Source organism: Erithacus rubecula (assembly GCF_903797595.1).
Source record: "Erithacus rubecula genome assembly, chromosome: 15".
Taxonomy (NCBI): Eukaryota; Metazoa; Chordata; class Aves; order Passeriformes; family Muscicapidae; genus Erithacus; species Erithacus rubecula.
The window spans coordinates 6056616-6083683 of record NC_136667.1 but is presented as its reverse complement, the minus strand read 5'-3'; the positions used below and the strand labels follow the sequence as shown (position 1 = coordinate 6083683).

Sequence of the window (27068 nt, the reverse complement as noted above, 5' to 3'; positions counted from 1 at the left end):
TCACAGCAGTTCAATGCAAATGGCACCAACCTGACACAGGAGAGAGGGGAGCAAGAGCAAGGGAACAAAAGGTGACAACACCACAATGACAACTTGTGTGTCTTTTATTAAAACAGTTGCAACTGTAGCTCTGGAAAAAAAAAAATACTGTGGATGCCTTGTTGCTGTGTGAGGAAAATTATGGTAGTGGTGTAGTGTTATGATTATATACACCTTTAATTATACAAGGGCCACAAAAGTGATCTGGGACAGAGAGTGCCACATCTGAGAGTTCACCCTTCATCTAAACAAACTGTGTACACCTTGGAAGGTGGGCTCTGGGCTTCCCCCTGGTTCCCTTGCCCTAGTATTTGATGGTGTGAATTTGGAGAGCTGGGCCAGGTTTCTGTCACTGACCCTATGGGCACCTGGCAGATGAGTGGAGGGATCTGACACTAGATAATTTTACAGAGGTGGCTTTCCCCTCTGTGCAAGGACTGAACCATGGCAGCTGTCATGCAGCTCCAGCTCTGACTATTTGCAGACATTTGGCAGCTTGTAGGGATACTTATTCCACAAGCACAACTTTTCAGTCATTAGAATTAATGTATTTTTCTTTTCCTTCACCCCTTCACTATTCACTGAGTAAAAGGATAATCTCTGACAAATGCCACCATAGACAACTCTCATGTAACTTTCAAATGAACCATCCCAAACCTTTTTACCTTTGAGACTTTTCCCACTGTCAAACAACCTGTCAAAATAATGCTCTCAGCATCTTTTTAGAGCTCAGCTGGCAGTGTCACAACCCTCTAACAAGTCCCATTACATCTGTGGCACTTCTGAGCATGGCTTTGAGGGATGCTTCAGGAATCCACTGGCTGCATCTCTTTGGTGGTCCTTACCAGCAGCCTGTTTAGTGCATCCCTGCCTGGAATTCCCCAAACTTAATTCCACATACTCTGCTGAGGGGGAACTTGGTGTTTCTCTGAGCCAGCATTGGTGATGAAGCCTGGATATTTTCTGTGTATGGACTGACAACTTTCTGGCCAGATGTGACTTTGCTTCAGCATTTACTCAACATTCCTCACGACTTCCACAACTCCTTGACCTCGTGCTAAACCCAAGCACTGCTCAAGTCCCTCCAGTGTGACTAGGAATTTGGTCAATTGCCTCATCCACATTGCATCTAGAAAGGGGCATCAGCATTGACAGAAAACTGTCGACTTTCACTATTTCCACTAGGAGACTGTAACTCCTAGTAGCTACTGAGCTATTCCCAGAGGACACAGAAGAACATTCATAGCCCTGTCAAACTGACAGTACTAAAATCCTGTGTCTCTGTCAAATGTTAACTCTGGGGAAGGTATGAGAAGAAAGATTCACTGTGTAATTAATTCCAGAAAAAAGCAATATTGGGCTTAAAATGTTACACATGCTGTCTGTCAATGCATGCTGGATTTGGGACTCTGGGCTCCAGCTGCTGATTTTGGAACACAGCCTCAGCCAATAATGGATGTGGGCTGTGAGCTAGACCAGAGCAGACAGCAGATGAGCAGAGTGAAGCAGCAGTGATTTCTGGAATGAAGGTGAGGATTTTCCTTTGAATGAATGGTTGTGATGAATAGTGAATAATGGTGGGTTTTGTGCAAGTGTAAAGATTTTTGACTAATTCTTATGGAGCATTAGCTGTCCCTGCTGTCCAGTCATCCACGCACATCAGCAGCTGACTGGAGAAAATAAAGCAACGTTTCTCTTTTCCTGCTATAAAAAAAATTAAGCCGGGCCCTGTACAGGTCAGCTAATTCATGGACAGGGAGAGTCTGGTGGAATTCACTCCACTCCACACCCAGCCAGTGAAGTCTCCTCCATCAGAAAAGGGCATAAAGAAAACACAAGAACAGCCCCCCACCTCCCACCAAAATGAGTATTGAACCCCATCATTACATATACATTAGTGTCACTTTACACTTGTTGCCCCATGCAGCCTGCTAAATTCTTCACACCCTGATCATATATTACAGAATATTTTCTGTTGCACATACACAAAAAAAAAAAAAAAAAAAAAAAAATTTAGTTCCTGCACATCCATGGCTTTAGACAAATGTCTCTTCTGCAAACACGGCTGTGTCACGCTCCTCTGGGGCCACCTCAGCCAGAGGCTGGCTCCTGAGCCACTCCACCCTGCTCCTGAGCAGTTCCTTCTCCACTGCTTCCACCTCTGCTGAGGGGCAGGGCTCGCTTTCATCCTGCTTGAAATAGTCCCTGATGGTGTTTCGGATGGAGTCGGGCAGGATGATGCGGATGGTGTGGCTGAATGTGTCAAAGCCCTGGCTCTGGACTGGCGCCTGCGCCATTTCCACTGGTCTCCTCTCCAGCTCCTGGGGAGCAGAGGCACTTTGGGGGCTCTCTCTGTGCTCAGCCTGCAGGGATGGGACAGGTTCGTGGTGGTAGCGCCTGGAGATGGACTGCAGGACAAGGGGGGTGTTCTGCCCATAGAAAACTGTCTGGGGGATGTGGACTCTCACAGTCTGCAAGCTCTTGGACAGGCTCTGCTCACTGCTGCTGCTGGGTGAGTCTCTGCTGCTGGTGTTTGTCACAGATCTCTCCTCTTCTTCTCCTTGAGACCCACAAGAGCTTTCCTTATTTGGAGCCACATAAAAAGTTATCTTGGTGCGCTTCAGGCTTTCCTGGCTCAGAGGGCAGTCATCAATGCCTTTGATTTCTATGTTCTTCACTGTCTTCTCCCTGTGCTGCTGGTGGCTGACCTGTGGGGATGTCTCACTGGATGGGCTGGCAACTGGGTACTCAGGGCTTTCTTCAAACTCTTTGGTATAATCCTGGCTTCTGAACCCTGGGCCAGGGCACCCTGAACAGCTCAGCTGTCTCTCCTCTTCTTCCCAGTCAATGTCAGTGAATGGGCTTCCCATGGCAGCTCTGCTGACACATGGAAAACTTTTTTGCTCTCCAAAGCAATGATTGGTCTCTCCAGCCTTGGGTTCACCCTCATGAAAACTGTCCAGATTGCACAGATATGAAGGCACAGGAGATGGGAAGGATTTGTGCCACTCTTTTTGGGACCTCTTGGCAGCTGTGGGAGACACAGCATGAAGCCTGGCAGAAGTGCCAAACATGAACGGCAGGGATGAGACATCTGTGGGACTAATGGCTGATGACTCTGAGCAGTAGGAGAAAGCACTGTCTAAGGAGCTAAGTGAGGAGGCAGATGGGGAGGTGGTGGTAGAGGACAGGCTGGAAAAGCTGGACCTGTTGGACAGGCTGGACTTCTGAAGGCTGAGCTGCTTCACCCTGGAGGTGGTCTGAGGCGATTGCCATAAATTCTGTCTGGCCTTATTAACCCCAGGGCTTAGGCCTTCATCAATGAGCTTCTGGCTCTCCACCTGCAGCTGCCTGAGCCTGTGGATGTAGTCAGTGTGGCTGCTCATGATGGTGGCGTCGCAGCTGGACTGGCGGGCCACGGGCTCGTGGCTCTGGGGGGGCAGCTGGGAGCTGAGGCAGACGCTGGGCTCGGAGGAGCAGCGCTCCCTGGCCGGGCTGAGCGAGCGCACCGAGCCCATGGAGCAGAAGGAGCCATCCTCCTCCAGGAGCTCGTAGCTGTCTGCACTGGCGTTGGTCTGGGCTTTGCTTTGGTAGCAGGCTGTGATCTCACTGAACAAGTCCCAGTCTTCCTGATCCTCATCGAGTAGCAAGCTGCTGGGTGCTTCAAAAATGGCATCTGTTTCAGATTCCAGGGGTTGCTTCGGCCCTTCTGCATCACAGGTGGAAAACTCCAGCTCATCGGAGGAATCATCGTGCTGAGCCAAGCCTATATCTGGGGCAGAGGACACAAATTAATTTGTTGCCATATATACAGTACCTCACAACCAAAACAGGGGAATTATACCATGGAAAAACAAAGATGATACATTATTCCCACAGGAAATAATAAAAAAGTTCTGGCTTGATGACCAGTTTTCACCACTGGCCTGTATTCATAGGATAGTTAACAGAGACAACTCCATCTCTTTCCATAAAAACCATGTGGTTTAGCTTTACACAACTAACATGGAAAATAAAAATACTGCTGGGACATGGCAGTGCTAAGGCTACACTAAATTCTTGCAATGACTGGAGTAGGTTTAACAGCAGCCACCAGGAAAGACAGCCATCCCTGGGGACACGCTGGACTTTCTGCATCTCAGCCCTCTGCTTTGCTGCCCTATGCTTGACAGGCAAAGGGAAAACCAAATCCAGTTGGTTTTCAATTCTGCTCCTTACAAGAAACATGAAGGTAAAGCAAACTCTTCTGTCTGAGGACTTTACCTATTAAATATTACCTTATTTACCTCATTATTATTACTAAAAATACCTTAAAATATTTTAAATATTTCTGGAAGATATACTACCACCAACTTACCCAGAGATTCTGCTGAGTTTTTGGACTTCTTTTTGTCAGCTCTTTGGAACAAGGAAGCAATATCGCCCCCAAAAATCTCTCCTGAGTTTTCAATCAGAAACTGCACTAACAAGGCCACCTGGCAAAGACAGGAATTCACAGATTCAGTTTCATGAAAACAGAGCAAGTAAAATCATACCCAGATCATTCCCATTTTTTTTACAAAGATGCAATTTCCTCAAGAAGCTGTTAATAACGTGGCAGTGCATCTGTATGAACACCTGAGGCAAGAATATGTGAACTGGTACTGTGAGCCAGGTATAGCACATTCTAGAGTTTTCCTCACTATTGCTTGCACCTCATAAGCTCCAAGCAAGCATTCCTCCTTTCTGGTGCACTGTTGTGCTCATTGCTGACTCCATCCCAGCTGAGGTGGCTGGGACAGCTGCTCCAATTTTCTTGTGCTTGCTTGATCATATAGGAAGTTCATCTGGTCAAAGAATCACTGCTTCCCTTCTCATCCTGGACAGTTTGAGGAGCTAAACCTCTCCCAGCATGGGCACAGCTGCACAGAGGGATGGGCCTGGATGCCACTCAGCCAGCACTGTCACTGGCCCTGTGCCTTCCTTTAGACTACAAAAGGCAGTGCCCATAAAAAGCAGTAGAAGAGGAACACAGAGATTACCTTCTTTGTAGACTGGGTTTCCTCTTCAGGCCCAGTGGGACTTGGCAGCCACAGCATATTGGGTGCTATGCAAAGAGCCAGGTTAAAGGCATTCATCTGGTTCACTCCAGAATTCTGCTCAATATGATGCAGGACTCCAAAGAGGTGTCTGAGTAAGATGAGGTTGGCCTCTGGAAGCTGGTTGACAAGACTGTTCAGGGAGTGGGAAAAAGGAAAACAGTGCTGTTCACAAACATCTGCTCTTTGAATTCCAGAAGTTGCATCCCAAAGCTTATTTCCCCTCCTGCCCCTTTGTAGCCAGCCTGAGACGTCCACATTTGGTAATAAGGTGAACCTGTGTCACTCCCCTCCACCAATTCATGTGAGAGCCACAACTCTGCATCCAAATTTCCCACCTGCTCTGGTCACTGAGCTGGAGGGACAAGGGACTTGTGTTCAGAGCATGTGGGAGGGAACCCGCAATGCCTTGACTACACAGGGACTGCCCAGAGGAGACAGGAGACAGCTCCAGGCCAGCAGCGTGCCTGACCAGTGTGCTGTGGAGAATATGGATAAAGAAGGCCCAGGCTAAATGGTAAGGTTCAAAAACTGAGCTGAGCCATGGCTGAAAAAAGGGGATATCTGATTAACTGCTCATGCTCAGGGCAGCAGTTTCAAGGCAGTAAAGCCATTTTCACAGTCCATGTCTCCACCATGGCAAGGCTGTTTCTTTTAACTGCCAATATGATGATCAGCTTCGTGCACATAAGAATAAAGTTGCTGTAATTCTAATTCTAATTCTGCTACCATAAATGCACTCCTGGTGGATGAATTATTATGCTCTTTCTGTTTACTTGTTCTGGTAATTTGAACTAATCATCAGAAGAGAATTTTTAAATTACTTTTTTGCCGTCAGAAATGTTAAGGATTTTCAAAAAAGACCATTGAAAAGAAAATTTTCTTATCAGTGACACTGGCAATCAGCAATACCTCCTCCACTGTGGCCTGGGGCATTGACAGTAGTGTCCAGAAAATGAAGGCTATTCTTAGAGCCATATGAGCCCTCTTTTCACAGAAAAAGAAACTTTTACAAAGGGTTTTACAAACCTTTTGATAGCTTCAATCTTATGTGCCCGATTTTCTGTGTCCACAGCTTCCATCCACAGTCCGTGCATGTCTGAGGATAGAACACTGTCAGGTATATTTCGCAGAAAATCCTGAATTAAATATATATATGCAGAGCAGTCTGGTCAGTTTTGAATTCCTGGTTTCGGTTTCACAATGCAAACAGTCACTGTTTATTCATATTAAGCACAAGATAAAATATGACACTACACAAACATGTTTATTCTCCCCTCCCATGCCCACCAAGCTGCCTTCCTCAGGCCCCTCTATGGCAGCACTGCAGGATGAACAGGCAGCCCTCCTGTTTTTCCCCTTCTCCAGAGCAGGGCTGACCTCCAATCCAGCAGAGGACTCTGAGGCTCTGCACAGATCTCTCTGAAATGTTTCTCAGCTAGGTAGACTACTGGCTTTTCTCAGGGGACTATTCTACAACTCCATGTATCTCTTGTGTTGGGAAGTGCCTGAATATCAGGCCCACAAACAAAAAGGGATGTTTTTTGGATACTCAAATGCCACAAATCCTCTCAAACCTTCTGCAGCCTCTTCTTTGCATTCAGAAATAACAAAGAACTTCTGTGCTGCTGCCACCAAAGGGTTTTATGCATATGTCAGTGCAGCATCTGTTATTTGGCACTGTACAGATATCATGGCTGCCTTGCAGGTGGACATCACTGTATTTCCTGCTGGGGGTGGTTTGGTACAGGGAGGTGCCAAGGGAAGCCCCGTCCTGAGGGGATGCACATGTCTGCATGTCAAAACCAGGGTCACATTATTGGGCAAATACCTCTGTGTACACAAACACACCAAGCCCTCAGGTGAAAATGTTCCTTGCTGGAAAATGCTTTCTGTTCCCCTGAAGCCCTCCCTACCCATAAAGATTCCTTGCTTCCTTACAGAAGGAAGGTACCCTTAGCCCAGACAGCTGAGTTACTTGGCCACACATACCGTGATGACAGCTGCAGCCACAAAGACTGACTCTCCATCCACCTGAACATCATCTCCAGAATTCAGCTTCTCTTTCAGCTCCTTGCAAGTCTTGGCATTGGCAGAACGTCTGAAAATGCCCCTAGTAGAGGGACCTTCATGGTACAGGAGGAGCAGCATATCCTAAGAGAAAACCCAGTTGTACTTTAGAGCCTAACATTTTATCCTCGTTTGTGTGTATTATACATCATGTCTTATAATGTAATTAGCAGAAGACCAAGCTAGTAATGGGAAGAAAACAATACAAGAGATTTATCCTGATGGAATCAGGGACAAGAACCTGACAGCCAAGCTGCAGATATAATTCATGTGGACACACTTATCCTGTGACAAGTGTGAGCCCAGGGGACTCTTGTGGTGAGTGAGTTCTAGGCTGCACAGCATGGCAGGATCCACTGACACTGCCCCTGGAGACACCCACTGCAACAGGGCAGATATCTGTGAGTGAAGTGATAGGGATTACCCAGGAGAGAGTTGTTCCCACCCTTGCTACTGAGCTGAGTCTGGATCACAAGTAAACGAGGGTCCCCTTCCCCATTCAATCTTCATAAATGCTGCAAGTGGCTTTAAATTTTGGGCCAAACACATCAAGTTTATGTCAAGACAAGCGGTCCAGGCTGCTGCTTACCATGATTGGCTTGGGAAGGATTCCATCAGGACAGACAGAGGACAGGGAGAGGCCGAAGAGTTTCCGTGGTGTGGTGGGTGACTGTGAGGGGGGGCTGCCCGTGGGGGTGCTGGTGCTGCGGCGCAGGGCCCAGTCAATCAGGGACTTCTTCCTCTTGGTGTGTTTCTGCAGTGACTCTGAAAGAAAGCACAGACCTTCATTACACACCTGCTGGACAGTGAGTGATCTACAGTGGAGGCAGAGTTCCCAGCAAAACAAGCTCTTTCTACCCTCATCTGTTTATTAACTGCACCCTTAATGGGGATGGTTAGACAATGGACAGCAGTGAAACCACTTGTTCATCTCTCAACCATCAGCAAAACTCTCAATCACCATTCTTCAGAGAACCTTACTAACTGCAGTGCAAGAATCACTTCACTCTTGTGACTAGTGATAGGCTTGGGAAAAAGGCCCAAAGCTGAGTCAGGGGAGGCTTAGGTTAGATCTCAGGGAAAGGTTTTTCACCCAGAAGGTGGCTGAGCACTGGAACAGGCTCCCAGGGCAGTGGTCACAGCAGCAAGGCTGTCTGAGTTCAAGGACTGTATGGACAATGCTCTCAGGTGGATGGGGGGTTCTTGGGTACAGGGCCAGGACTCGATGATACTGATGGTTCTCTGCCAACTCAGCATTTTCTGTGATTCTATTACAATGACCTGCAGTTGGAGACTAATGAAGGACTGAAAGCTAAGACTGAATATTTGCACGGAAAAAAATTCATCTCTCTGCAACCTCTTCCTCTTTACATTAGATTCAGGTGTGACAGGAACTCTGGGGTACATGTATGATGCCAGGAGAGTTCAGCACTGCACTGGAGAGCAATGAGTCTGTCTGGCTGTACCACACTCCTGCAGCCCCTACCTCTCCTCAGCTGCATCGGAGCTTGGGCTCTGGGTTTCAGGACAAACTGACACTGTTTTTCCTTTGGGAGCTGAGCAAGGAGGGAGGTCTCTGTCCCATCAGCCAGGAGAGTGTTATTGTTGGTTCTTTGCTGCTGGTCAGCAGAGTCCCGGAGACAGCTCAAGGCGATGCTGAAAGGATGCTCGTGCCCTGTTGAGCAGAATTGTGTAAAGAGCAAGCAAAGATGCAGAGCAATGGTAAAAACTCTTGTTATCATTGGAAAATTTCAGCTTTGCTGATCTCCATGATGAATGCTTAGAACTTAGAAGACAAAATTCAGTAGTTTTCTTTTCAATATTTCTTCTATTTCTGAAATCATCCCCTACAGATTTGTAGCACTCTCCTCCATTGTGATTGTCCTCAAGATCCCCACATACACAGCTACCCTCCCTCAAGCCTGATGAGTTTCTTTTTAACAAACTGCTAAAAAGGAAAGTTTTCAAATAAACAGCCTGCAAAGGCATTGATGCAACTGGCCCATGTGTGCTCGTGAGGTCAGTTTAGTATTGCATTAAGGTAGCAGTTCAGAACACAACAACAAACTGGGCTTTCAATATGATGCAACATTTTGTGTGGAAGGCAGTTTTATTATTTGTGAGCTCAAATGCAATGAAAACTAAGTACCAAAAGAGTAGGATAAACATGTTAGCTTCCTAACTATAGGCAAATATGTCACCAATATACCATCTAAAAATCTGCTTCTTTCAATTGCCAAAGTGCTTTCCTCTAGATCTAAAACACTCTTGCTGAATGACCACCTGACTGCAGCAATTGGTTTGGTTCTGACAGAGTCCAAAGGCAAAGGGGAAGTGTCAGGAGCTGCTCTGTCTGACAGACATCAGTGGACTCCTCTATCACAGACAGTGAAGGTGGGCTGAGGCTGCCCCTGACCTCCTGCTCTGCCCATGAGGAGTCACCTGCATAGCTGAGCAGGAGAGGATGCTCAGCCTCCAAGCCTGCAGCTCTGCAAGCTCAAACCAGCAGCCAGAGTGATTGAATTAGGCCTTGAGGCATGTCCTACCCCTGCATCACATCTGCTGCAAAGAAGGTACTTCTTGGGCCAGCCTAAAGATCTCCCATTCTTTTGGAGCATCTGCTGGAAAGTATGATGGGCTCCCATCCAGAAATGCATAGATTTGCTTGGAAAATGGAGGTAAGTGTGAAGTTTTTCAAAGATATCACAATGCTTTGATTAAATGTAGATGCTGAGATGATAAAAGCCCAGTGGCATCTCACAGAAACTTGATGTCACATCTTACATCAGCAGCAGTGTCCCTATCATTGCTTTTTAAGTGAAGAGTGCAATGTTTGTGATGTTTTTCTGCCACATTTATTAATATAGTTTATCACTTTTTCCTCTGGTGCCAGAATAAAGCAGCAAAATGATGCTCAGTATGGGAGGGCTCTTACCAATGAGAGGGTAAGCAGGCTCCTCTTTTCCTGGGACCACCCAGAGGTGGTGTTCACTGGTCCTGCCCTGTTGGGTGAGGAACAGAGAAGAGAAAATGTTAGTTGAGAGGGGCCAGAGTGAGGGTCCATGAGGCTGCCCTTCAGTCAGAAAGCAATAGACAGCAAATCTACACTTATCCACACCCACACTGTCCTGTGAACCAGATGTTGCCAATATTCTTAGCTAAGATCTGTCACCTGCCACTTACAGGGAGCCCAAGCTGTAGAAGGGCCTTCTTCATCACACTCTCTGCAGTTTCCACATTGGACACGTTGACTGCAGTAGTCTAGAAAGGCAAACAGAGAAAATACAGGAAGCTAAGAAAAAGGTGAGAAGTTTGGCTGCAGTTTCTTATAGTTTCAAAATCTGGGGAAAATGTCCCACCTCTGTCTAATGACTGTCTTTACTAAATGTCCATGGTTGGATGAGATGTGTGAATTTGAACTACACCAGAAAGGATTATGGCTATATAATGTGAAAGCTATTCTCCACTATTTCTTATGTTGTGGGTCTATTATACCATCCAAAGATTTCATCCAGCAGAAATCACAGGAGGTGGGTGGTGCTTAGATGCTGTGTTTGATCCCATCAGTGTTTGGCTGATTGTAGTGCCACTGTCACTCAAAAGGGTGAACATGGAACATGGCAATGCTCATCAACCATGAGTGTCAGGGTCACTCTTTGAGGGAAGAACACCAGGGCAAATGTGACCCCCCAAGCTCGGCATGAAGCCAAGAAATGTATGCTAGACTGGGACACATTCCAGTAAATTAACTCAGGACAACACACCAGTGACTCTGTGATCAATAGCCTCAATTCATAGCTCTGGAAATAGGAATTGACTGTGGCACTCAGCCACAAACTGTCATGAATTTTGAAGTGGAGCAAAAGGAAAAGAGAAAAGAAGTCAGAGATGAAGAATGGTCTCAAGTGCTGTTTGGTAAGGGTCTGGCTACCTCCTCATTTCTCAAACCAAAACTCTCCAAGTTTTGGGCTTCCAAGTGGGAAAGATGCAGATACCCAGGATACACCTTCTGAATCTTTGTAGCTGTGACTTGAATTTGAAACTGGAATACCAGCACAGCCCTGCATTCCCTCCCCTACTCCGCAGACCCCTGTGTGGTGTTGATCTGAGGAGCTTTACTTACAGAAGAACAGTTGTCATCATCCAGCACGATGATCTGAAGGGTCAGATTCTTCAGATACTCATTTTGTTTTACCTCATTGATATGCCTGAAAGTCAAAGAAAAGGGAAGGGATGCAATTTCCCAACCAAATTTGAGAAGGACCCTAAAATTTGGATGGGACATCCTCCTAGGCACTGTAATAAATACAGATGAATTATGACATATATGAATGTAATATTCAAAGTGAGGCCACATGCTCTTACTGATTTTATCTACCAGGAGCACAAAGACTAACAATCCCCCACATGCAGTACTTCAGTGCAGGTAGATGTATTCTGCATAATACCTGCCTGTGCTCCCTCAGGATCACTACTGTTCTCCAAAATCAGAAGATTTCTTCCCCTCTTTATCTCTATATAAACACTTTTGTCTGGGTGTTAGTGGAAGCAACATATAAAGCATAAAAAAAAAAAAGACTGTAGCCTCTAGATGCAATGTAATAAGTATTTTAGTTCAAATCAAAAAACATCTGAAGAGTCAGTAAGACCTGTGACAGTTCCACAGTGATTAGCAAAGCCGACCTCCAGCTCCAAAGGAAAAAGGATGCTCCAACAATATCATCTTCTGAAGGATTCCCTTTTTCCCCAACTGTTAACACCAATTTTGCACTCTCCTAGGGGCATCTATATTCAGATTTCAGTGGTGGATTTTTCAAACAGCACTTAAGACACTTAACATGGTGAAAATCAGAGCACAATTTGAAAGGCAAAGTTCTCTAAGGTCATTAGAGAAACCACGTGGAAGGAGGATGAAAGGAGGGTCACTTACCACAGCAATGCTGACAGCCATCGTTCCTTCACATCAGCTGAGCTGAAGACAAAAAGGGAGGCAGATCATCAAACAAGTGCTGAATGGGTAACAGCCTTTGGAAACTCTACCCAATTTCATTTATATATGGCTGTAAGTCAAAGTTGCTTCCTGCAAAGCCCTGGAACAAAAGCACAGTCCTTTCCTTCTTCTGTTCTATTTTAACAAATAACAAAAATAATAATAACAAAAAAATCCCAGCAACAAACTGGACCAGGTTTCCTGTCAGACTGGTGAATGTTCAGATAAGGGACAAATCCCTTTCTGTGAAGTTGGAGTTAACTCATCTTGTGAGCCCTCATTATTTTTGCAGTGACCTTTAATTGCTATTTTCTTTCTCCTAGTATTTCCTTCCCAATGTCTGCTGTTCCTAGAACTATTGCTGCCAGCACAGGTTACCCGGGTTTCAGGGTAAGGAAATGGAAAAGGAAATGGGCACTTTAGCCTCAGTCATTGTTTCACTTGACACATGGAGACCTGGGCAGCTGCTGGGATGCAGAGGCAGGTCTGATGTCTGATAAGATACCTGAAGGTGACAACATAGTTGGTGATAGGCCAGCCAATGACAAATGAATTCTCAGGACTCATCTTCTTCTCTGTCACTTCACTGAGGCAGGTGCCAGTCCACACTTCACTTAGATGCACTTGCTTTTTCAGCTTCAGGCTGGAGGAGGATCTACAATGGAAATTATTAATTCCTTAGGTCAGAGAATCACATTTAGACCTCCTTTCAAGTCATGCAGATGCAGTTAGAGCTCTTAATTTACATGTGACAGAAGGAGTCAGACTGAAAGTCAGTTTTGTCCTTCTGCCTCTTGCCCTCATTGTGTATCTTCAAACAACCTCATAAGGAAATGGGCAAAACTGATTAGACCTCTTTCTTCAGACAAAGGGAGTGAAACATTAATACCAAGAAGAATTTGTGAAGGTGGAAGGGGGAAATGCCAATTTTAGAACCACATTTCCAAAGAAGCATTGTTTTGGAGCTGCTGGGTGCTTCACAACTAGATCAGAGCCTCATGGAATCACAGAATGTCACGAGTTGGAAGGTACCCACATGGTCATTGAGTCTGAGCCCTGGCTCTGCACAGGACAGCCCCCAAAACCCCACCACGTGCTGAGCCTAGCTTCAACAGCACCTTCTGGGGAAAAGGAATGAGTGGGAATTCCTCTTACTTGGACTTGGCAATGACCAGCACATCACTGAACAAAATCAGGTGTCTTTCCTGGCTCTGCAGGCCCACGGTTAGCTGCACTCGCTCGTCCAGGATGAAGGTGGAGCCCGGGCTGCTGAACACCCCACTTGGCAGCCCATTGTCTGAATGGGAAGAGGAAAGAGTAGCTTCCCTAGAGGAATAAGAAAAATCACAAGTCTGTCAGAAGCTTTCCTTAGAGGGGTTTGTGATTGTCACAGGCATCTGTTTTGGAGGAGCCTGATAGCCCCAAGCTTCTCCCAGCTACTATTGCTCTCTATTGTGATCCACATTCACCTGCCTCTGCACAACTAACTTTACCAGCCTCAGATGGAAAACTGCCTAAATGCCCACACCAAATCCTGTGAGATTAAGCTGCTGAAATAGTAGTTTTTTGAGTAATTTCTCACTCAGGTAAAAGATTTACTTCCTGCACATGTTGAGCTATGACTTGGACAGCCTGTGGCTCATGGTGTGGCTCAGCTGGGCATGGGGGCACTGTCCTTTCTGTGCATGTTTTCCATCCAGACTGAACAATTTGTCAGCACAAGAGTTGCAGCAAAAAGAAAATGAACTGCATGTACTCATCTAATTCCAGACATCTGATTCTGGCTTGCCTGGCTGACATCCAGCTTGTTGTTTCCACTGAGATTCATACAGGTGCTCACTATTTCCAAAAACCCCTGAGGGTTGACTGCAGTCAACAAGACAGCACAGGGATTGAACCAGACCCTTCCCTGTGCTGTCCCCAGCTGGAAGAGCTCTGCCAAGTGTTATCTTGCAGCTCAGCACCCCACAGAGCACTGCTCTGGGCTCAGGTCAGCTGGCACACAGCAGCTCCCACAGCCATTTCTGGGTCACAGCACGTGGGATGTGCTGCATGAACATGGAAGAGTTCCTGTTCACAGTGTGTTCTGTGCCTGAGCCTGGCTTAATTAGTGAACCTCTGAGACATGGCCTTAGAATGACACAGAAAAAAACCTCACAGTGATCCTCCTGTCTCTATACATAGACAAAAATGTGTATCTTGCTTGCAGGCAAGGATACTTGCCTTCCCTTCACCCCTCAGTAATTCTGTTCTATTGCTCTACCCTCTAGTCTGACGACACTCTACACAAACAAATAAAAAACCACACAAGCTGTAAGTGTTGTATTTTTGACGTAGTTGGTCTTAACTCAGTTTCCAGTGGCCTCATTACTGAACTCACTTGATTTCACAGGAGTGAGGTTAAAACCAGCCAGTAGCTGCTTTACTAAAATCCTCCCCCAGCCACAGGAACACCTGCACTCTGGCAAACAGAAATTCCCCTTCCCTCCTCCACAGCCACCAGCAAGTGAATCCTTGACTTATACAGCTGTGGGGCTGTAAGTGAGAAGCTTAATCACCTTCAGATATAATATTAAAAGCTCTCCATATCCATCAGCTGAGCAGTGGGAGCCACAGTATCTTACAATCCCAAGCAGTGGATTTGCTAAAGCTGGAGGATTACCCAGCTTTATAAACACAATGGCAGGATAGCAAAAAAATCTCACTGATGCTTTCATGGCCTAAGCAAAGATGGCACTGGACCAGCTCCCTCCATAGCAATCCATCACAAGAAACATTTAAAGCTTCCCTCCCTCATGAGGATGTTCTCCAGCCAAATAAAGTCAAGAATTTCTTTCTCTTCCTCACTTTTTTTTCCCTTTACTGCAATTTAGAGGGGGTGGGAGGAAGGAAAAACAAGTCACATAACTTTGTCAAATGACAACCAAATGAAAATCAGTCCTGCCCTTCATATTAAATGATCTTGTGAGAACTGTGCATCCATCACCAATGGTGTGTTACTAAAGGGATATTCTTTGTGAGGGCTGGTCCAGATCTAAGTGTCAATTAATTCAGCTTTATCTTCTCTTTCTTACAAAGAAAGAAAAAATCAAACTAAACAAATCCCTCATGAAATGTTATTTACAAGACTGCTATCAGAGCAAGGCAGAAGGGACTATGCAATCCCCTTGTCTGTACAGTGACAGGGCTAAGTAAGAACATTCAGTGTTCCAGCAGAAGATGTGCCTGCCTGGCATGTGGCTCCCACCTCTCCCTCCATCTCCAGCAGCAGCTCCAGCCCCCTCACCTGCCCAGGTGTACCTATAGCTGAGCCAGAAGCATTCTCAGGACTGTCCCTCCCACTGCAGGAGGGCTCTGGCACTGAGTAAGCTGAAGGTGGCTGCTTAGGGAATCTCTCAGGTGGAATGCCAGGATGATCCCCAGGGGTGCTAAATCTGCATCAGCTCATGTCCTGCAACCCACCTCGTCTGTCTGCTGCCTCATCCCCCTCCACCTGCCCCCAGCTGCCCCTCTGCAGGACCAAATTGCCCTTGAGACTGTTAAATGAAATTGAAAACCAGTTTGATTTCAGTCTGTGTAGGCAAAAAGATGGAAACAGGAGCCAGAAAGGTATTTTTTTCTACCTGGAATGGGACTTTGATTTGCCAAGAGCTTTAGTAATGGCAGATGAGGTAGATCGTCTTCTTTGGACAATGGGCTTCATCTTCTGCAAGACAAAAAGACATCCAAGTTAGCCTGGCCACCTTGGCAGCAGACCTGCTCATTGCACTCTATGAATTTTCTTTTTGTCTAGCTAATAATCATGAAACCTCAGCCCTGAAAGTCATGATCTGTGCTGTCAGACCCCTCCCTCCCCTTCCTGGTCATTAAAACACTGATCAACTCTCACATTTATGTTTTCACAGCCAAATCTCAAAGTAATTATACGAATAAACAGAGGAAAAAACAAAGTATGAAGTTCAAGGAAAACTTGCAAACACTCATACCATGGAATAGTTTGTTAAGGGAAGGTATAGAAATACAATTTAAAACTGGAGCAGACAAAGATATGAAGAGCATATCATACTTCAGGGAGTTGTACTTTATCAGCTGGAGGAATGATGAGGCTCCTTAGTAGATTTTTCTCTATTTTCATTTTCCATGACTCACAGGTTCAGCAAACAGGTTGTTCCTAGGCCCCTCTGCAGGCAGCCTAGCCACAGGACACTTGTGTCCCTTTTAACAACCACAGCCACCAAGTCTTGTGTAACACAGAACTGGGGTAACTGTAGTGGTGAGACCTGAGAGTCAGAAATTATAACTACCCAGGTCAACATATACAGAGGTCACAGGTCTCCTTTCATTTGCTAAATAAATTTTGTGCTGGAGAAAGATGAGAGATTTTAGCCTGGGAGAGAAATCCTTACATCAGTGACTCTTGATTAGTAAGCATGGGAAAATCTGTGCTGTGGCTCATTTCTAATTTCAGCATTTGCCTATGTTAGAGCTTTAAGGGCCAGGGAGTTCAGAGCATGTTGAGACTTACTGATCTTTTGACTTTTGAATGTTACAAAATGTGAAAAATTCTGAGAATAAAAGAAACTGTGATTGCTGGTTGATGGGGAAGAGCTCCTATGGGGAAAGTATGTTGCTTTTATTAACTGTGTACTTTTCAAGGTCTGTGCTGAACAGTGGAAACATTCATTGCATGTGAACTCACTGGTCCCATCTCTGAGGATGCAAGGCTGTTACAGCTCAGCACCTTATGACAACATTGCCATTCTTATGATGTCAGAAGAAGGTGTTATCCTCACATCAGTGATGGAAATGTGAAGGACAGAGCCATTTCAGTCAATTTGTGTCACTGGTGTTCACCACATTGTGTCTGGTTTTTCAGAGCAAACTGGAAGGCTGGCTGGGGCTGGTTTGAAGTTCTTGCTTCTCTTTACCCTCCCTAGAGCTACAGGAGCACAGTACAGCTGCAAGTCTGTCTCCAGGGGTTTGTGTGAGAAAATAAAAGTTGGTGGAAGTGATTTAAGGCTGTTCAGAAAGGAAATCCATGGCAGAGGCTGGAGTGGATTCCAGCTGCCAGGGAAGGGACATCCTCCTCATCTCCCATTTAGGTGACAGGACACCTTTTGAATTCTTCATTCTGGGAATTCTACAGGCTAGAGATTTCTACATCACAAATTCCTAACTCCATGCCTGATCAGGTCCAACAGAGGCCTCCAAAGCACAGATGACCTTGTGAAAAAGAATGTATAATTACATAAAGTTGGAGTGGGCCAGCAAGTATGATTTAATAAACCAATTTCCTAATATATGAATATTCAGCTTTGCAGTATCAGTAGTGCTCCCTGAGCAGGTTCCCTGGGTACATGTACATATGTAGACAGAAGCAGATGGACAGCAATTTCTCCCTCATACCCTGCTGTGACATTGCCAAGCAAAAATCTGTCTTTGGAAGTTTCACAAGGAGAACTGAATAAAAATAACATCAGCTCAGAAATGCTTGTTTTAAAAAAAGGAAGTCCCAACTAAAACAGAACATCTGGCTTCTGGAAGTTCCTTAATAGGATGAAACATTCCTACAAACATAATGCAGCAAAGCATTATGTTTTTCCCTCTATATTAAGGTGGGAAGTGAGGATGGGTGTGGATGCCTGGGGGTGAAAACCAGCAGCTGCAGAGGTCATTGCTGAAGGCAGGGTGAGCTGGTGCACCCCTGTGCCAGGGGCACTGCACATTGCAGCAATGTCTTCACTTCAAAAGCCAAAGCATTCGACAGCACACAAAACCTCACTGAAGGTAAGGCAAACATTTTGGCCACTCCAAAACCACTCTGTTGTGGGGTACAAGTGGTACTAGAGACAGACATGATGGAATTTTAGTGTAGGAAGGCGTTTATCCCAGAATAAATTTCAGGGATTTCTTCTCCTGACCACTGGAAGGCTTTCAGACTGTTTCTGAATGGTGGCAGCAGTGCCTTCCAAGCATCCTTGTCTCAGGACCTGTCCTACAGCCACAGGCACTGGGATACCCTTGGGAGTCCAACAAAGACAGCTCTGTGAGTTTCCAGTGAAATGCTGTGACTAGAGGACACAAGGTACTCCCCATATTGATCTCTCCAAAAAACTGCTGAGATCATCAGCTGTCCAGAGGTCTAGCTGGATGACCCAAACAGACCTTAGGCAAACCAAAAAATTGCCTTCCAAGACCTCAGCCAAAGTAATTTTGATCCTAGCCAGTCGCATTCCTTTGTTAAGACATCACTGAGATGATGGAATCCCCTTACTGTAGGTAAGGCAATCATTTTGGCCACTCTAAAACTTTGATCTGATGAGGGTATTGAACACAACTAATTGGTACAATTTCAAGGTTAACCTACTTAATTTTTGCATATTTAATAGAGGAATAATAAATTGTTCTGCCTTTGGTTTCAGTAGGTATAGAGAGTAAAACAGTTGTTTGTATGCTCCCTCTCTGCATGGGAGAACCTAGCTGTGTACCTCACTTTCAACAATTTGAGTGTGCATGGGCCAGCCCATGTAAGTGGTATTTTCTTAATGACTGCTGGACCAGGACAGAATCTCCTAACACTTCACAATGCCATGTAACTGCTCTCTGAATCCAGAACATGTCTAAGCTCTACAGTTTTATGATTTTCTTGCAAAAAAAACCTCCTCTCATTTCACAAGAATTGGGATTCTAGTAGAAGCATTTCAAGTTCTCTGTCTGGTGTTGGAGCCCCCTCGCCCTCCTGCCCAAAGGTGGGCTCCAGCAGAGCTGGCTGGGCTCTGAGGGGCTGGCTGGTGGCTCCCAGCCAGGCTCACCTGGCTACCAGCAGCCTTGGGCAGCCCTTGCCCATGAGCTTTGCTCCAAAATGAAGAGGGGATCTCACTGTGCTCCTCCACCTCGGAGGCAGGGAGTGTTTTTCCTGGAGATCAGCTCTGCTCTCTTTCACTGGGCATGGAATCAGAGAGCTGCTGAAGGACATGGCGTGATCTCTGTGCTGTTTTGGTGCCATGGAAACAGATACTCATTTACCCAACGTACTCTGGAAGTGCTTGAACACTTCTAACACTCTGGACCATGTTTGTGCATTACTCATTTCTGAGCTGCCGATTTTAGCTGTGTGTTTCTTGGCACCAGGGAGGTTGTGAGCCTGATGCCCTTCATTCCAAATCCATGTATGGTCTATGCTATCAGCTCAGCTGGCCAGCAGCAGTGGTTTTGGTTTTTTTTCCCACTGACCTCTGCACTCGAATGTTATTCTCCAGATAGTTAAGGTGGGATGGAGCTGAAAAATAATGACATCTGCTTAGCACAGGGTGGATTTTCCTTCTGACAATAGCTGGTCGAAGTTTGCAGTGCCTGTGGCACTGGAATGATGCTATTTGGTTTAGTAGCCATTCAGAAATGAAAAAAAAAAATTGTTTAACTGGGCTATTTTTCTGCAAAACATAAACTGAAATATTTGAATTCAGAGCCCATTTTATGCTGACATTCCTATTTGTCAGGGAAGCTTATGTTGCTAAAGACACGATCAGAGAGAGTAAAACATGGGCCACAATGTCTTTGATTATTTGGAGCATCACAGATTGTTCAGAGCTGCAACACCAACATTATTCTTATTCTTCCATGGATGTTGTGAAATGCTGTCTTGCTACAAATGTTCTCCTCTCAGTATCAGTGTCAGGGCAGATCACTGCACTGATCAGCTGAGCACAGCTGTCAGGGGCCTGCTGGAGCAGGGCAAAAGTACTGTGTAAATGTAGCACATGGCCACTTAGTTCTCAGGCAACATTTAAAAAAAATACTTAAGAACTCAGCTAAGAGTAGAGAAACAATTAATCACTTGGACTTGGATCCATCCATGTGAAAACAACTGTTGCTCTTCCATCTGATAATGAGTTTACATTAGCAGAGGCATGCCTACAAAAGTCTCTTAATGAGCTAATGTGGGACACTGCTGCCTCCTGCTCTGTTCATAGGAGTGCTGGATGCTCCTACCACGTACCCATGTCTGACTGCTGTTCCATTTCTAGTTAGAAAATGCCATTAGAGAAAGACAACAAAACAGTAGGGGAAATTATTCAGTGCATAATAGGGATTTGGGCATTAGGTTACATGAACTGAAAACAACCTGGGCTTGTCATTGTATGTGGATTTACACTTAAAATGAGTTTAGGGAAAGTGCACTCACATGGCTGCTGTCTCCACCCCTGCTCCCAAACTTCATCTGCCCGTCAAGCTGGAACAGTTTTAGCAGGGGTTCCAGCAGCTGTTGTGTTGCAGCCATTCCCCCTTGCTTCAAATGGGAAATCCATCACAGGGCACCCAGCTCTGTGCCCTGAGTCTCACCAGGGTGCAGTGCCAGTCTGCCAGTCCTGGCTGGTACTGCCTTGAGAAGCTGCACTCCTTCCTACATTCTGCCATCAGCTCCTTGGGAGAGATGTGTTTTCTTCTCAGCCTTGGTTTCCTGCCCAGCTCAGAATAAGATTAAAAACCCTCCACTTCTTCTCCAAGTGTCTCTTAAAGGTGAATGTTTGGAGTTCTAGGACCAAAACAAAAGGCTGGTCTGTGATTTGTTTTCTACACTGGTTTCTCTCTCTTTGGACAGTTCTCAGCCAGGGGAAGATGATGGGATCATCTCATTTGCACAGGCTGGCTGAGGGAACTGAGCCTGTTCAGCCCTGAGAACAGACAAGTGAGAGGTGACCACATCAATGTCTATCAGCATCTGAAGGGACGGGGTCAGAGTCAGGAGCCAGGCTCTGCTCCATGGTGCTGAGCAGGAGGACAAGAGGCAATGGGCAGAAATTGGAAGAAAGGAAGCTCCATCAACATTAGGATTACTGTGCTCACTGGAATTTTTGCCTAGAGAGGGTGTGGAGTCTCCCTCTCTGGAGATATTCCAGAACTATCTGCACATCTGGGATGACCCTGCTTGAGCAAGGAGGGTGGGCTTGCTCCAGGTGACACAATGTGGTCCCTCCCAGCCTTACCCATTCTGTGATTCTGTGAGGAAGCATCCAGAGCAGAGATAGTGTCCCATGATACTGGTCATGACCAGGCACTGCTAACCAGCTTCCTCCCAGCTCCAGGCCAGCCAGGCCAGCATGACCCAGCAGGGAGAGGCTCCACAATGGAGCAGCCCCAGCAAAACACATGCTCTGTATGAACCATGGATTGATGTGAACTCAGAGCTAAGAAACTTGGGTGTAAATATTTATCTGAGCCATTTTACACAATTTCATCTTCCTGTCATGTTTCACTAACTGCTTCCCTCTCCCTCACTGTTAATACACAGCTCCAAACAAACAAAAACATTTCTTAAAATATGCACAGCCTGGTGGCAGTAAATCATTTTGCAAGGACACACTTGGAAATATTTCCTTTTCCTTCCAAGAAATGGAACCCTGCTGGTTTATTTTGAAGTGCCCCATATAAGCAAGACTGGGAGAAACAATTTTTGTCTGCCAAGGGCCAGGTGCGTTTTCCACTTGGAGCTGGAAAGGGAGGTGGCTGGGGATTAGCTTAACTCACACTAATCTGTTCCATGCCATATTTTTCCCTGCTCCCATGGATTACTTGTGCCTTCCTTGGAGTCTGGAACAATGCCAACAGTGGGTGGTGATGAGGGAAGAGGTCCTGCAAAGCACAGAGGGGACTGTCACCATGCAGAGCACCAGTCTGCCTGGCTGAAGCAGGTCTCTGAGCAGCTGAAGTAATGGGGATATTCTTAAATGCCACTGGGCTGGAACCCAAATCAGGACTCTTGGAACTTGTCATGGCCTGGGGCTGCTTCTGTCTACTGAGCACAGCCTCACCTTGTCCTCCACCAGCAATGCCCATGCCTGGAGAGCAGCACAAATTCAGTCCCAACACATGGCACTGCTCAGGGTCCCAAAGCAGAGCACAACCCAAAGACAGGCACCTGAAAAAGGGCCCAAAAGCTTTTAGCAGGAAGGCAAACCCCAGCTGCCATCCATCAGTTGTGCCTCTGTAAAAAACCTGGTGCCCACCTGCAGCTCTGTGCTCCCTCTCTGAGAACCCAACAGAGAGGTGAAAACATGAATACAAGAATAAAAAAAATCCTGCTATTTCCAAGCCTCAACCCTGATATAGTGTTGGTGGACAGAATCTCTGAAAATTACTGGCAGCCTCTGCTGAGAACATCCACAGGTTGTCTTTTCTCTGCAAATCTTGGGGTTCAGCAAAATAAGGGTGTTTATGTATTCTGGGACAGCAACAACAAAAAGCACTGCATGAAAAATGCTTACTGCTGGTAAGGATGATTCTTAGTCATCAGCTGCAGCAGGAATAGGCCCTGAATATCCAAAGGATACACTCAAAGTATTTTTTACATCAATATAAATTTGAAAAACTTAGAACAACACAAATCTCTGTCATTAGCACAGCACAGCAAATCACTAATTGATAGAAATTGAAGAGATCAATAAATATTGATGTTGATTCAGAAATACTTCTGAATTTTAAGCATTTGGCCTGGCAAGACATGAACAGCTGCTAGAGGAAGCACTTCCTTCCCCCTTCCAGTACTGGCACAGGAGACTGAAAGCAGTAAAAAATGTAAAACTTTGTTTTGCAAAATTTCTTCACCTTTTCCTGGAGGTCCAAGACAGTTTTGTCACAATTCTGATGTCCAGGGCCAAGTAAATTTGAAATATGTGTTAACAATGGATTAGACCAAGCAGCTGGCACTTGTTGGGATTTTCCTGATTCTTTCCATGGTGAAAACCCATCACAACAGATTGCCCCTGCATGTTTTATATCATTTTATACCAGGACTCTTTCCTCATTCCTTTCCTTCCTTTGAACCAATGCTGAAAGCCACCCCAGGAACATCTCCCAAGGAATTTTTGCCTCTATAGCTCTGAGGAAAACCTTTACACAGCTCTACCCACATATAAGGTCTCTGGCCTTAAGCTCTGATGATGAGCTTGGCATCAGTGATTAAAAAGTGACTACAGATACTACTGACATGGGAAATCAGAGGGGACACACTTTTATAAACCCTTTGGACCATTTAATTTAGGTTGGTACTGTGGGGTAGAAATTTCTGTTGTGAAGTTGTATATACATAACATTGGAAGGGAACTTGCTGGGTTTCACACTACAAAAATTCATCAGTGAGGCCAAAGTAAATTGAGAAACATGTTCTTTCTTTAAAAATGCAAATAAACAGTCCACTGAACTGAGCTTTAGCAAAATGAAGAACTTGCAGAGCAGCCAAACCTGAGGAACAGAAAAATGTAACACATTCTTTAGTGTCTTTAAAATAACTACTTTTCCCTTTTCCTCCTGGTTTCAAACCCCTCCTCCTGCCACATTAAAAATTAAAAACTCATAGACAGCTGGGTCTGCTCAGCTGCAGAATTACTTCAGCCTTTCCATGCAGGGCTTCTGAGCATGAGTATGGTGGTCCAGACCCTCCCAGTGCTTGAAGTGCAGACTACCCAGGTTTGGTGCATGACAAAGGAAAATATAAACTGTACAAGGAAGAGAAAGTGCAAACCACAAAGAGTTTAATTCTCCAGGTCCCTGAGCAGACAGTGCAGCTCCCCATGACACTGGTTCCAATCCTCACCTGTCCCAGACACAAACCCAGGACAAGGGCAAGGCCAGTGGCCACAACCCCCTGGGAGAGTGGCCAGAGCCACCCTCAGAACCCCCTTGGACTTGCTCAGGGATAGGAGCTTGGTTTCCAAACCAGCTTCCCCCAGCCCTTATTTTGGAAAATGCAAACTTGCACGAATTGTGCACCCCAAATTCCCCCCACATGACTGATGCTGCTGCAGGAGAGGGTCAGGGGGTGACCCAGCCTTCGCTGCCTGGAGCTCAAGCACCCAGGGAATGTTGCTTCATCTTGAGTGATGGTGCTTCTCATCTATTTACAATGATTAAATCATCTCATTTGCAGCTTGGCCAGAGAAAGGACGTTGAGAAGAGGCAGCTCTGTGCATCTGGATTTCATCAGAGCTGAGCATTAATCCCTTTATGCCTTATAAGCATCCCATTAGCATTATACAGGCTTGGTGGTTGTTAAATGGCATTGGCAGAGCTGGCTGGCAGAAAAATGGGTTAATCAACAGCATCTCTGCTAGCACACACACCATGAAAGGCATTTTCCTCCTTCTGCTGCTTGCTCATCTGCCTGTCAGCATCAGTGTAGGCACTGGTTCCACTCATAGTGGAATTTACTGTCAAACTACTTCTCAAACCCCAAGATGGGTTTGTGCTGAATTGCAGGATTTAATTCCACAGAATTCTGCAGCTGATTGAAATGAAAAATAGACATCCTAACCTCAAGTGAGGATCCAAACATCATGGATTTCAGTGGAGCTGTGAGTCTGAAGTTACACGAGCTGGGCAAATAAAAGTAGATTTTGCCTTAAACAATCACATTTTTTTTGGCCAGTTTTTGGAGTTTCAGGAAGGCATTAAGGGTTGAGCAGTGATAGAGGCCAAGAGAAAGACATTTCTCAGCAGCTGAGAAAAGGTCAAGAAAGGGAAGGCAGGAGGGAGCAGCTGAGCCCATGTAAAAAAGAAGGTGCAAAGGAGAGGTTTGAAAACACAGCCTGAAGAGCTGCCAGGGGGCTGAGAAAGGGAAGGAGAGAAGTGAGCAGAGCTGATGAGGAGCTTGAAGATCAAATAACCTGGAGGCCATGGGAGAGTTTGCCAAGGCTAGCAAAGAAATGTGCACATTCTTTTACTAAAAGAATGCTATGAACCAATGCACCAGGCTGTGTGGCCTTAAAGAACACGTCCCAGTCTTTAATGGCATGAGAGGTGGAAAAATACAAGCAGTGGAATCACTACTATGCACATAAAGTTCCTTACACAAGGCTGCTATAATTATTCCACAGGAGCAACTGCTGCAAGCCACTGCAAAAATTCAGAGATGAGCCAAGGAAAAGAAACAACAAAGGCAGAAAATCTTGTTCCCTTGAAGGCAGTAATAAAATGCCAGTGTTCTGCAGGGGATGGGGTGGTGAGAGAGGGAATCTCATCCCTGGCAAGCAGACTAAGGCTAAAGGAGAGTAATGACCCCCCATAGCCCATGCAAGGGCACAGGCTGGGGTTGTGGGGGCTGGATCTGTGGGACAGAGGGGCAGCATGGAGCTTCACCTGCCCCCAGGAGCACCTGGAGAGTGGCCATGGGGCTTTTTGGAGATGTTCTTCTCTGTGCCTCCATTTCCAGTACAGCCTGAAGGGGCAGGCAGTGGAAAACTCCAAGAAACATTCCATTTAAAGACAATTATCCTATTCATATGTTCTTCCCTGCTTTAATTTCTGACAGCATTTCTTTTTCACTTTTGCCTTAACATTTACAGTGTGAGAATTGTATCAGTTGAAACTAGGCTAAATACAGGACATACTGAGGGGTACAGATGACCCCAAAGGCTTCCTAATCTGCCTTATGCCCCATTTTCCATTCCTTGGGCTTAACATATTTATGGATAAATCTCCAGTCATGAGTATTTTCATGGGTCTTTGGTAAGCACTTCATAATTTCACATAATCTTTCTGATATTGAAGTGTTCAGAGAAAAAAAAACAGTTATCCAGCAAGATTTACAGAAAAGCTACATAGAATTTATATTTGCCATTACTTAGCTGTTAGTACCTACTAATTTTACTGACTTTTAGGAGGAAATTTTCCTCAGGTTGAGTAGTAGCCTCTTCATGAGCAATCTCTACACAAGGACATATCCACATACACATCTGCATACACACATAATACATGCACAAAGGGTTATAAATTTCCTAATAAATGTAGCAGACAACTTCAAAACCAAACCAACCCTTCAAATAGGAATTATGAAAAATAAGTTTTAAATCACAAAAACATCCTGTTTTGCTTCAGTTTCTCTCTCACATGCCACAAACTGGGCTCCACCCTAGCTGTTTTCCAAGGGGCTAACTATGGGTGCCTGCTTTTGGAAACTTTCATGTCCTTATCTGTCCTGCCATTTGCTCTGTGGGAACAGGAGGAGGGCAGCACTGTGCACAAGCAAAGGGCTGATCCTTAGTGCCTGGGCACTGAGCACCCATCCCTGTGCCAGTTTCTTTTCTCACAGTTCTAAGACAGGAGGAAATGCAGAGAAGTGGGAGACAGAAGTGGGGTTTATTGGCTTTTGGCTTTGTTTTAAACCACGGTGAGTGTCACACTTTCAGCCTCTGGATGAAGTGGAGAAGATGCTGTTCAGGAGATTTTTCTGTTTGCTCTGTAAGATGTCAGCACCCACAGAGCTGACACTGCCTTGAGGAGATGTCAGTCCCTCACCAGCAGCACACAGAGGGCTGGGAGCTGCCAGGGCAGATTTCCTGACTGAGCTGAGAAATCCATGCAGCTCAGTGTGCAGCACAGCACCAGCTCCAGCACAGCCCCTGGGTGACCTCTGCATGGCAGCTCCCAGTCTGACACCTGGGGTGTCCCCTGGACCAGCTCCCAGTCACACTGTGGGGTGTCCCCTGGGCCAGCTCCCAGTCACACTGTGGGGTGTCCCCTGAGCCAGCTCCCAGTCACACTGTGGGGTGTCCCCTGGGCCAGCTCTCAGTCACACTGTGGGGTGTCCCCTGAGCCAGCTCCCAGTCTGACACCTGGGGTGTCCCCTGGGCCAGCTCTCAGTCACACCACGGGCTGTCTGTCCCCTGAGCCGTGTGCCAAGCAGCTGATGGGCTGCTGGAGCTCCAGAGGCTGCTCAAGGTTTTCATCTGGGACAGGTGCAGTGTGACAAAGGTGTGACTGCATGCAGGTGATGCAGGACACAGGTGAGCAACAGGCTGAGTGCTGCTGTGGGCATTCTCAGAGGTGTTTGCACTCAGATGTGCTGAATGGTGTGACTGGCAAGAGTGTAGGAGTCACAAATGGATGAAGGTGAA

General features: G+C 45.9%; 1 protein-coding gene across 1 annotated transcript in view; it reads right to left on the bottom strand.

The window, feature by feature from the left end:
* Window positions 1-86: 86 nt before the first annotated feature.
* Window positions 87-27068, bottom strand: part of LOC306808349 (rho GTPase-activating protein 20-like) — a 29615-nt gene continuing 2633 nt past the window's right edge. Inside the window, exons 2-15 of the mRNA XM_079318841.1 lie at window positions 15801-15883; window positions 13333-13503; window positions 12683-12832; window positions 12118-12159; window positions 11311-11395; window positions 10371-10448; window positions 10123-10189; window positions 8674-8862; window positions 7777-7952; window positions 7110-7271; window positions 6147-6256; window positions 5061-5250; window positions 4397-4514; window positions 87-3811 (exon numbers count right to left, since the gene is read on the bottom strand). Coding sequence (XP_079174967.1) covers window positions 2076-3811; window positions 4397-4514; window positions 5061-5250; window positions 6147-6256; window positions 7110-7271; window positions 7777-7952; window positions 8674-8862; window positions 10123-10189; window positions 10371-10448; window positions 11311-11395; window positions 12118-12159; window positions 12683-12832; window positions 13333-13503; window positions 15801-15880 — 3354 coding nt within the window. The 5' untranslated portion in view covers window positions 15881-15883 and the 3' untranslated portion in view covers window positions 87-2075. The remainder of the gene's footprint in view (window positions 3812-4396; window positions 4515-5060; window positions 5251-6146; window positions 6257-7109; window positions 7272-7776; window positions 7953-8673; window positions 8863-10122; window positions 10190-10370; window positions 10449-11310; window positions 11396-12117; window positions 12160-12682; window positions 12833-13332; window positions 13504-15800; window positions 15884-27068) is intronic.